At 36.5% G+C, this 12,746-nt stretch overlaps 1 protein-coding gene across 13 annotated transcripts in view; it reads right to left on the minus strand.

Moving 5' to 3' along the window:
- Window positions 1-959: 959 nt before the first annotated feature.
- Window positions 960-12,746, minus strand: part of DTNA (dystrobrevin alpha) — a 135,349-nt gene continuing 123,562 nt past the window's right edge. For 9 of the 13 annotated variants that reach the window (XM_072411254.1, XM_072411261.1, XM_072411251.1 and 6 more), the window contains 2 exons: window positions 12,137-12,184; window positions 3,113-8,551 (listed from right to left, as the gene is read on the minus strand). In XM_072411254.1, the coding sequence (XP_072267355.1) occupies window positions 12,167-12,184 (18 nt within the window). In that variant the 3' untranslated portion in view covers window positions 3,113-8,551; window positions 12,137-12,166. Of the gene's footprint in view, window positions 1,222-3,112; window positions 10,187-12,136; window positions 12,185-12,746 lie in introns of those variants that run through there. The other 4 variants (XM_072411260.1, XM_072411252.1, XM_072411257.1 and 1 more) reach the window with 3 other exon arrangements.

The following is a 12,746-nucleotide window of genomic DNA, read 5'->3' on the forward strand; positions in this document are numbered from 1 at the left end:
ATTGGTGTTCAAGTCTACCGCCTGTTGCTCGCTTGTGGGTTTATTCTACATATTCTTAAGCCAGGAAACCTTTGTCCCCCCAGCAGCATACAAAATACAAAATTAAGGTTAAAACAGTGCTTGCCCGTCAAATATTGCTACCTGCTCCTCATTTCTGAATTGAAAAGCAGAAACTTCACGTATCATACAATGCTTTCTGGCCATTATAGGTAGCCGCTAACCTTCTTTGAACCCCATTACCTGCAACAGATACTTTCGGGGAAATTAAATTCATATGACAGATAGCCAAGGGGGACTTGCTCTTGCTGAGAGATTGAGAAGGTAAGCAGTCAGCTACATGAAGGCCAACAATTTGGGTTCAAGGAAGGGAAAGGAACAGTTATGTGTAACAGGGCTGCGTGTTTTGATGAGCAGAGTTTTTTTATGTCCTAATGATGTCATAATAATAGGGGGCGTTAGTCAAAATTGTCCCCCACTTGAACCTAAAATTTTGGTTTTCTACACCTCCTCATTCCACAGAAATTGGGGCAGAGTAGTGAATAGGATAGCATAGTATGGCAGTTATAGTTTTGTAAGCTATAACAAAAAAAGCTATATGTGGGTGGCCCTGGGGGGCCACTTGTTCAATTTAGGGCTTCTAAATGCTTTGGAAACAGCACCCCAATGTTGTATTTTCACAAGTTTTTAAACTTGTGACCCCATATCTTGAAATTCTAATGCTGGGGGCTGGAAAGTTTTAGGAGATATGAAGGTTTGAACATAGTGAGTTCTAAGATTGCAGAACATGTTAAGCAGCCTTTACATACACAGCTATAACACTGTGCTGCTAATTATGTCATTGCCCACGGTCTTCAGGTAGCTTGATTTCACAAAGTGGCTATTTGATAGAACACTGACTGTCATGCAGGTGTGGAGGGGGAGTTGCAGGTGCTGGGGGAGCAGAATAAATTCAGTTTTGTCCAACCACATCCTAAGACTTACACAGCTCTACCAGGTGTCAGTTTTTTTTTAATACATAGGTGGAATTAGATGTGTCTTGGCCTGGAGTTCAGCTTTTCAAGGTGCTACTTCATTTATTGATGACAGACGGAGATCAGTCTATTGAGGAGAGGCTGCTTGCATCAAATACAGCTTTCCCAGCAGATCAGAATGCTGCCTTCATCTTCCATCTGTCAGATTGGCATCAACTCACTACCAAGCAAGGAGTGAATTAACCAGGCCCTTTTAGGGAAGAATAACAAAGGTAATGATTTTACACATTTCATTTAGCCTATAGCTCACTATTTGGTATATACTTTATTATGTGTTGCTAATGCAGTCTCCGATTTAATGAAACTTGAAATTATCATGTGCTTTTAAGAGATACAACAAAAACATTGCAAGTAAATGTAAGAATACTATATACATACACACACACCATAAACTTGTATTGCTTATCATGTGTGGAATGTATGGAAATCCTGAATGCAAAGCAGTCACATGACAAATAAAGCAAGGAAAACAGATTCACACACATCATGTTTACTATGGGAACATGTAAATGTGCAGGAATATTCCGGTTTATTTTTTTGTAGTCTGGGTCAGTTGCTAGGCAACACTGAATAGCACAGTGCAAGAACAATCATACCAACTGTACAAGCTGACCTGATCCATCACGTGATGAGGAATTAAAAATAACAACAAATAAATCATATTATTTTCACTTATTATCAATCAGTTGATGGAATATGGTGACTTTATTTACAAATCACTCAAATTTCCTTTTTATTACTGAGCTTTATGTGTGGCCATTTATCCGAGATGCAGAGTGAGTTCATGTGAACCCTGGGGGATTCTTGTTAATGAAGTACAAAAGTGATCTGTCTATTTATTGAATAAAAGCAATCAAATCTAATTATTGATTAGTTACAATGAAGTAGTTCGTAGTAAAAAGCAGTAACCCTTTTGATATCACCAACACAGGTCCAAGTACCCCTTTAGATCATTAGGGTTTATCATATATAAAAACAAATATATATATATTATATTTATAGTATTAACAATTTGCCACCTACCTCACTTTATCCTACAAATAATTCTCCCATTGTTGATGTAATGTATGTTCCCAGTGTAAGGACAAACAATAAAAATATGAAACTCCAACAAAGGGCAATATGATCCTAAGAAATCAAACATTTCACCACACATGAGAGTTTACATCTTATCTTTTGTGGGTAATAAACATTACTGTTCTTTGCACCAGGTCAAATAAAGAAACCTTTATCTGCTGTTGCTTTTCCAATCTTTAGGCTGATCTTGTCAATAGTCAATAGCATTTTAAAATAGACAATTTGACATAGCACAATTCTTGCCACAAATATATTTTCAAATATCTTTTAAAATTCCACTGTACATTTAAATACTGTAGTTTTACATTTCAGAGTTGTGGGTTAGTCCACCCGCTTAATGGGCCTGATATATCGAGGCTGGAGAGGATACACTTTTATCGGTGAAGCTGGGTGATCCAGCAAACCTGGAATGGATTTCTTCAAAGTATTTTGCTACTTGCTAGCAAATGTTTTGGATCACCCAGCTTCACTGATGAAAGTGTATCCTTTACAGCCTTGGAGAGCTTTATTAAATCAGGCCTATTGACTCTAGTGTTTATTCTGGCATCTTATGGCTGTCTATTTTATGGTAGCTGTATCTTGAATCTGAATGACCCTAACATTGTGCTTACTTTTAGTGTTGACCTTAGTTGTCCATTACCTTTCTAAATTTGGAGTATTCTAGTCTGGTCACAAAAAAAGTTGCTGGCTTTTACATGAATCAGGCTAAAGGGCTCATGCTTATAGGGCCACTAGGGATAATTCTTTATTCATATGAATGAGGGATTTCTGACTTTTCTGCAGATCAGTTTAGTAATTTTGCTGGGAGTACTCTTTAATCCTTGTATTAAAAGCACATAATTCTCTTGTAGGTGATTCAGACACATGATTGCATTATATAACATACATATTAATGTGCTAAAGCCATTAGATTCATAAGAAAAATCACACACAATGGCTATAAGTTACTTTATAGCAGTGGTAGTTAGTGGATACATAAATAAGAGTGATGTGAACTACAAATGTAGAAGTAAAGGATACTTTTATTGAAAACTACATTTTATATAGATCCAAACAAATAGGCATCTGGATTTTGTTTTTAAATTAAATTGTCCTCCCCATCCAGGTCCACCCCATTGGTCAACAAATGTCAACATCGTATTAAAAGACCCATAGGGAGGAAAAACATATGGGGCCACATCCAGCTTTTACAGAAGAAGTCAAGGTTTGCATATCATTTTAGCTGCCTTTAGCTCTTGATGATTCCAGTATGCCCTTCTAATGTGTTTATCTTCTGGTTCTTTTGAATTGCCCATAGGGGTGAGAAGTTGACTTGAATCATTTTTAGTAACATTGTTATGAATTTCTAGTAATACATTTTTTGCTTACAATGCATATTTTCCCAGCAATGTAAAAATACTTGCCATGCAGTCAATCAAAAAAAATGTTTTGAAAAACTCATTTTAATGAAGAAATAATTCCATTCCAAAATATAGACACACAGTTATTATAACCACTTCAAAGGACATGTCCCATGTAAGTTCCAACACACACACAAAACAATACTTAACAGCAATACAAAATGTTCCATACAATAGTAGCTTTGTTACAATACCAATAAACATCATCAAATTCTTTAGTGTGTGTGTTCCTGTGATCTTCAAGTGGTCAAGTATAATATTCTAACGTTAAAAACATTGGTTATTAACCTTGAGATTTTCAGATGATATTTTTGGTTCAGAAGTCAAAGGCCTGTTTTAGCACCATGGGGTGCTTGCTTTTTCTGTTCTATATATTACAATGAACCCACTTGAATAAAGCAGTCTGGAGCTGCCTATATTTACAAGATCTATCTACAATAATAAAGAGTGCATCTATTGCCAAGGCACAGTGGTTGCAGCCATTTTGTTGATTGAACTAATATCCAAGAGAGCATAACCTATCCAGTCTCGTTGAAGCATATTACCATAGAGGTGTTTTTCACAACCTATTCCTCAAGAACTAGCAGAATGCTTTTATAATTAGGCGGACCTCATCCAGCTCAATTTGCTCTAGCATTTGACCTAATTGGAGCGTTATTGGTGAAAATCAGGCAGCATGAAGTATCCAGCTCAGACCAGAGTCCAAAAATCTTACAATATACACTAAATATAGAGCACAGGATACCAGGTTAGGGACAGTAAAGGTATATATAAAAAATGGGGAGTGCAACCTAAAAAATTGTTCTACTGTTAGATGCAAAGAGCATTGGAGGAAAAGGACTGTCCTTACCCAGAAAGGCACAGATTTTCAAAGCAAGGCGATTCCCCAGTTTCTTTGTGTCTGATGCTGTTGAATGATTCCTACAGGCGATTTTGGTGAGACAGCCTTGAATTTGTTTGTCTCCCACTAGAACATTTGTTAAAAGTATGATCACCTGTTTAATCCTGGTATCCTGATGTTGGATCCTCACTGTGGATTTTTCATCTCCCTATAGTCATGACTTGAGTCAAATGAATATGTAACAGTTCTTTTACCTCTCTAGAAAAAGACTACAAGTCAGAAAATAAAGTTACACTGGTTGGTCATTATCACTACAGGTAGATCTCCTAGTCCCCTAAGATGCTGGGCTGCAAATAGCCTGCCATACACAGGTTTAAATAAGCACATGGTAAAACTGATATCAGCAATATCAGGCAAAAGTCTCTCCACTTAAGTGCAAATAATAAAAGGTGTCAGACTACAGGAGGACAGTGTATACTAAAGATTAGAAAAATTTTGTTTTGGTCTCATATTCACTCATGCTAAAGAAAAAAATACAGATACTCTGGCATTTTTTTTTACAGTATCTTAATATGTATGTGGAAAGACCTCTCATTGAAGAGTGCATATGTTTGAAGGGTGAAAACTGCTCTCTAGGGACTAATCATTGCTTGGTAAAATGACTGGATTCCTCTCTGTATGGCCACTTTATGGCCAGCCTTATACTAAAAGCTCCCACGAGTTTTTAGGGCATTGGTTGGAATATTAATCCGACTTACAAAATGACTGCCTCCAGTGTGGATGTGGTTATCAGGTGCACACTGAACTGGTAAAAAAAAAAAAAAAAGGGAAAGTTATAAACTAAAAAACCACCCTGTCTTTACAACTATTGTGTGACCATGCAAGAAAAAAAAAAAACACAAAAGCAAAAGTACCCCAGGAAAGTATCAAAGTATCGCAGTGAAGGCCACGCAAATCATTTGCAATTCAGTAAATATGCTACATTCTAATTAGCACTCATTATACATTCCATGAACACTCTGGCAGCAATATAAGATCGCCTGCTTATTCTTTAATCAAAATCTATTTATATTTAAAACTCCATCAGATGTACACTACAATGAATAAGTTAAATCAGTAGTTTGAATAGTGTACAAACATTTGCACTTTTATTGCTAGCCTCCCGACTGTAAGCACACAATAGTAATACATCCTCCCAAATCATCTTCTGTCTAATAAATGCCCATTACTTTCAGCATAACCATCAGTGACTTTACAGGTACATTGGTATATTTACTTTACTTCTGGGTTACGGCCAAAAAAAAAAAGAAAAACACAAAAAAAGTACATATACCAAGTGATTATATGGTCTTCTGATTCTTCTCCGTTGTTCAAGAAAGTTCGAGTACCATTTGGAAAGAAGACTCATGTTCACCAACAAAGCATTTTTAGTGCCACTGGACATCAAGTCACCCCCTCCCCCCCTTTACATCTCACAAGTGAGATTTATTATAACATTCCTTCCATTTTCCTTCAAGGCGTGAGATTTTTTTTTTGTGTAGTCTGATGATGCCTTATAGGACCATTTTAATTTAAAAGAAACATACAAGGTACTTTAAAGTAAATACATTTAAGATTGTATATCTAGTGAACTGTTTGCAAGCAGTGAGATTATGCTTCAAACACAACATATCTGATTATTGTACAGTTCCTGAGCACTCACTAACCACCAATATACAGCTATGCAACAAGCCAACACTGAATTCTTCTAGAAATGTAACCAACTTCTGGTAGAAGAAAAAAAAATGGTATTTTGTTACGAAGCTTCGCAGCCAGATCTGTTGCATAAGGATGTGCATCATTCAATGCTATATCTGCTGTGCTCACTCTTTACAATTACCTATAGGCACCTTGCAATGTTAAGTGAAGTCTTTAAATCCAGTATTAAAGACATAAAGTAGGGGTGGGGGGGTAAACCCATTTATGAACCTGAATTTAAAATTAAAAGAAATACAAGAAGCTCCGATGTGTAAACATTAAGTTGTAAGTAAATCCCCTATAAAGATTTATTTGTGATTAATAAATGATATCCAGTGTTTTACACTGGCAGTTTGGATTCCTTCTGCAATATTTTCCCAACCATGCCAGCCCTTGTGCTTAGTACTGCTACAAGTACGTGCCTCTAATACACAAAAAGACGAGAAATGTTCATTTTCCTATAATTCATTCAGAAAACCCAGCCTGTTGCTTAGACATCGGGACGTAAAACATTTTTGGGCTGAATTATTGTACACGACAATAAGGCCTAAAATTTTAAGAGGATTTAGAGACATCATTGAATCATCATGTGACATATGCACAAAAATATCTAAATGAAGGAGCAGTTTTTTCTTTCCAGTGTATTATAGAAAAATAAGGAAGAACATAATTAGTTGCTGAATGCAGTAAGGACTGTTTTTCCTTTATAATTTTCGTTGTATGTCTCAAGCCTCACTGATGTCACTCATTTGCGGAAGTCATTTTTATGCCGATAATCAACTTAGCCCAGTAAATGGCTGTGTGTGTATATGTATGCAGGACACAGGTCTATTTCTTAGATAGCAAGCACACCGTATTATTAAAAAAAAAAAGGCCTCAAATGGAAACAAAAGCACAAAACAGAAACTAAAAGAATATCATGTGCAAAAAACAGCAATGAAACAAAGGAGGAGGCAAAAGCATCATGAACAATAATAATGAATAAAGTTTGGGTTATTATGGCACCTGTGGTTTATAAACAGCTCTATCCCTTCAGCCGCCAAGCATGGGTATGCAGTGCGCTGCAAAAACCAAATGAACGCTGCAGAACCCCATGGCAGTGAGGGGATGAATAATAACTAGCTCAAAACATAGTTCACAGTTTTTATAGCATCTGCATGGATTGCAAAACTAGATTCTAAATCATCTGAAACATTGTATAATTTGTCTATTTCTTCTGTATATGATTGTATCTCTATTGAAAATGAAAAATATATATATATTTATATTGGTATTTACACTAAAAACTTTTATGGCTGATTTATGAGATCTTGAAGGAAACAAATATTACAAAATTATACAGTTAGCCCTAAATTAAACTTTCTTTTTATACTTTAAATGAACTTTGCACACATAAATCTTTATAAATTTTCCAAACTAACAAAAATAACCTTTAAATCAATGTATCTAATTATATCCAGTGACTGAAATAGTGTTAAAGCACTGGGTGGAACTGCTTCCTGTAGGGGTTTTAGTGCCTTATTGCCATAAAAAGTTTACAGCAAAACTCAAAGCTAGGATTTAAGTCCCATCCTGTCAAAAAAAAAAAAAAAAAAAAAAAAAAAAGATTTCAATAAAAAAGTGCTGCCTTTGTGAATGATTAGCTCAGGCTTGGAAATGGCTATGTGTGCATACTGCAAGTTGTAGTATCCAGTATTATAGCTGCATTTGTTCAATCACCTAAATGCAATGTAGGTTGATCTAGAAAGCCCTCGGTGGTAGATGGGTTACCCGCTAGACACAGTGCCTTTTTGCAGCGAGAAGTTGCATTGAACATTGGCTAACCAATCAGTAGTGCTGCTTGTCTAGATAATGCTACTAGATAGGTGGCTGAGCAGGTTCAGGTGGAACTAAGGCACTCAGACTTCTAGTAGTAACAGCTGTCGGTGAACAGAAATTCTACAAATCATTGGCTTCTTATAGTCACCACTATGTGGTGGTAGATATGCTCTCCTCTGATAGTTTGGCCAGTTGCAGAGAAGAGATTTGCATACACCTGGCTGATAAATTCAGATAGGTGTGTGGGTGTGTGTATGTAGTCCATTAGCAAGCTGATTTGCCTGAATACTTACTTCCCCCTTCCCTTGGGCAGTGAGGGAGTGATCAGCAATCATTAAACTTTCTTATGCATTTTGTAAACGTATGTTGAACAGTATGTGCAAATGCTAATGTCGTTTTGTTTTTTTTTGCCAGCAATAATTATATTTTAGGTTAAGGGAACATTTTTTTTCTGCATTACCACACATCTATAAACTACAAATTTTAGAACAAATGTACTGTGTGCTACATTCTGGGGCTCTGATGCGGATCCTAGTACCAGAAGATGCAGCAGGTGAAGTAAACCTGCATTATCCACGCCTCTGAAATGGGGGAGTTTCGGCCAGTGCGCCTTAAGCATTGTGCATCTTCTCTGTACTTCTGGTTATCTGTGATGGACAAAAACAGCAATGTTAGCATGCCGAAGATCGCTCAAAGTCAGGATAACATTGTGGGCTTGTGTTTACAACACCCATTTCACCTTTGCTTCTATTACAAGTAGGGAAATTGCCAAGTTCCTAGAAGCCCTGGGCACAAACAGAAAAAGTAAATCCGGTGTGTGTGGTGGCAAAAAGTGGATGCAGCTACAACAGATTACACTGGGGAATGCTATTTTTGTTGAGTTAGCTCTTACGCTTGTTTTTTACTAATTTTTGGGTGGTGGATCTTGAAATGACCCCAAATTTTTGCTATCACATCCATTTTTTTTGATACAGGATACCCTCCATTTTTGTCAAAAAACATACAAATTTTACAATGAAAAAAAAATCAAATAATAACTTGAATGTACTGTTTATTTAAATGTATTTTGTTCATACAAAGGATTTATTAGTATTCTATGACTTTTTTTTACAGTAAAACATTTGGAAATTATTTGGGTAAGCGGTTAAGGTAAAAATTTACGCTTATAGCTTTTCCTGGAGTGTTCAGTGTTAGCACAATCCTGCCAGATGCTCCAACAATAGTCAGCCATCATATGTACATCCCATCTACCCTGATACCATCCTTCCATGACCTTCAAATCTTGGTGGAATTGTTCACCTTGCTCATCACTGACTGCACCAAGTTAGGGAAGTTAGAAAGATGGCTATGCAGAAAATGCACCCAAGCATTTTGTAGCTCTCCAAGAGTTTCTGGACAATTTCTGTGTAATTGTTTGCTCGTGTGTTTCCAAGAAAGTCCTTGACAATGGCTTCGAATGATAACCAAGCAGTCTTTTCAACTTCTGACATTGTCCTGATGAAATGTTTATCTTTGATGAGTTGCCGAATCTGTGGACCATCAGACATATCAGCCTTTATTTTTTCAAATGACAGGCTAGGAAATGCCAAAATGAGGTACTTCAAACAGTCTCCATTAGTTGGCAAAGCTTTAACGAACTGCTTCATCAGACCCAGTTTCATATGCATAGGCGGGAATATAATATTCCTTCTATCAACAAGTGGCTCATGTAGAATTCTTGGATCACCTGGTTTTAGGGCAGATCTTGGAGGTCAATTCCTTTCCACCCAATGGCTCTCACGAGCTCCGTTGTCCCACATGGACAGATAACAGGGATACTTGGTGTATTTGCATTGCTGACCAAGAAGGAAGCATACCATTTTAAGGTCAATTAAAACACCCAATTGTGTTGGTGATTTTGCAACAACTCAAAGACTCGCTTTTTGTCTGCATATTCTTCACAAAGAGAAACTGAATGGCCAATTGAGACTGACCCAAATATATTGCCATTGTGAAGGAGGACACACTTTAAGCTCCGCTTTGAGCTATCGATGAATAGTCACCATTCAGTTGAGTTACAGATTGGAATTCCCAATTCCTCCATTAAACCAGGTATGTTATGGCCATACACAAAGCGACTGTCAGTTCAAAAGTACTGCAGAAATGCAATTTCTCTGGTTTGAAAGTACGATACCTTTGTTCCTTTTTCAAGTAAGTTTTTCTCATGCAGCCTTGATACTAGGAGTTCTGAAGCCTTCTTCGATAGTCCCAAATCACGTGCCAAATCACTCAACTTTCAACACCTGACATGATAGAAGAAAACGAACTGCACTTTCAGAATCAGCATACCTATTTTAGTGTAAATAAGCTCAAAAATTGAAGTCAACAAAAAATGTGTTCAAAATTGATCCCCAGTGTTATAGGTTGAGTGACAAACTGTGTGTCCAGTAGTTTATAATCCAATCCAACGTCTAGTCCCAAAAAAACACTTGCTTAATTAAATCCTTTACATACTGTAGATTACTGGTCCCAGGCAATGGACCCAGACCTATGGACATGAGTTGTAGGGCTCCAGATTGCTGGAAAAAAAGTTTTTCCTAGTCCTCGTTAGGGTGGTATGGAGCCAAGACAGTTTTGAGGCAAGCAAGGTCTACAGCCAATTGTCATGGGGTGTTGCCATATAGGCAAGAGGTATGGGAGCTGGGGCAGCATAAGGTAATGTGAGACCTACTATTGTATAGGAGCAGAATCAAGTACATGAAAGATTAGGCATGACTTTTCATTAGGGGGACTTCACTGTATGGGGCACGTGGCCCACAAGATTTGACATAACAACACTGATTCACAGACACAAAAGTGTGTAATGTTGTTTTCATTACAAACAATGCACCTAGAATAAAATGGGATGTGCCAAATATACAAAGCTTGAATTATTCAGAACAGTACACAATGCAGGACAAATTAGAACACAACTAAAAGCAACACCATCTAGTGAGGATAACATCAAATTAATTATTTTAAAATCAATAGCAGGGACTGACAACAAAGAGGCGTAAATGTCTTTACACAAGATTTACACATCCTTTACCCAGGATTCACATTTCTTCAACTGCAATAAATAAAAAGGTAAAAATCTTGGGTGAAATGTTCGATTATGTGTGAAAACATCTCTAAATAGACCCCAATGTGTGAAAGCAGAAGTTGCACCCTGGGAGAACATGGTATTGGTAAGGAGGATGTAAATAATATAATACTATGAAAGGCAGTATTTGTTAGGTAAGCAGTACATAGAATAAGGGAGAAAGTGCAATCTGAGGACATTTTCTGCAGACAGTACCTGGCCTTATTGGGTTAAATATTGATATATAAATGTATTTTAGGCCTGCATAATATAGTTTACAAACTGATATTTTAATATTAATGATTTTACATTATGTCTGGGTACTGTGGGCATGATTATTTATAATTCTAATAAACATTACACAACTGAAAATATATTTTTGGATTATTAAATATCTGAACTACACGTAAAAATTGTCAGTGGAATCATCCAATGAGGCCATGGACTGAGCATTTTTTCCCAGCATGCACCTGTAATTAGCACTCTCTTTTCTTCCTGTTATATAGTTGAATTATTCATACTAAAAAGATGCAAAAGTTGGAAAAGATGGGTTTTCTGTATGTTCCAAGCTAACCCAATTTAATATACAGCACTGCTTAATATATCAGCACTGTATAATTACTGTTTGTTATTATTATTTATTATTATTAATAATAATAATAATAATAATAATAATAAAAATCTCTGCACAGCCATCATTGTATTATATTAGTTTTATACTATATAGGGACTTTTTTTTTACGCTAAATATATAATTGGAAAAATTATAAGTAGCACATATACTATTGCATCATGTTTTAGGATTATCAACACAGGAGCTTTTACTAACCCTTGAGAGACCTCTGGGAGCGATCATCAAATACCCAATCCATTGATCAGAGTATGTCCTATTCAGATCAGCTGCAAGCTTAGGTAAACTAAAACTTGAGTGCCCTCTGCTGTATAAATGGAGGTGGTGCAAAGCAAGAAGGTTTTAATTTTATGTTTGCAAAAGTGAGAATATGCCTACATCATCCATTAAGTTGTATATATTCGCAGGCCAGCTTGCCACACATGTATACGACTTTCGTTCAAAAAGTACATTAACAATAACTATAATACACTGAAAAGGGTCCTGATGTGAAATACTTACTTGAGAGGGGAAGGGAGAAGAACAACGCCTTCAGCCTTGCAAACTGACCTGCAGAAGGAAAACAGTGAGGTCACTATTCACTTGTTCTAGGGTAAACATAGTGGAGATAGAAATTCAAGTGAAGAAGGAGTATAGCTTATAGTAGACAGACGGATTACGTCTTGATATAGGTTTGTTGGGAGTAACACTTCTAGGGCTCCCCTCATCCTGTATTCACAAATGAACCCAGTGAAAGCATTTTCTAAAAGGACATGAGAATGTGATGGCTGAAATGAACAATAGGTTGTCATAGGGATTACATAGTACTTTGTACTGTCAAGTTAGAGTCATAGCAATAGCACTGTTGCCTCTAAAACCTGCAAAAGCTTTTGAAAAGAACCCTAAATAGGACTTAGTACAGGCATTTTTTTTTTGTAAATCTGTATGCATAGTCATTATATACTCTTGTATTGGTGTATAAAGCTAATTGACACTTTCGTAAGGCTCCAGAAATGATGGACCTTAGGTATCAGAGTGTTTGAAGTAATCATTGTTGCTTAAGTGCACACAATATATTCCACTTCATTTTCCAACTAACATTCTTCCAGGGCAGGTTTGAATGTGATTGTGT

The sequence above is a fragment of the Pyxicephalus adspersus genome, chromosome 5, assembly GCF_032062135.1.
Source record: "Pyxicephalus adspersus chromosome 5, UCB_Pads_2.0, whole genome shotgun sequence".
Taxonomy (NCBI): Eukaryota; Metazoa; Chordata; class Amphibia; order Anura; family Pyxicephalidae; genus Pyxicephalus; species Pyxicephalus adspersus.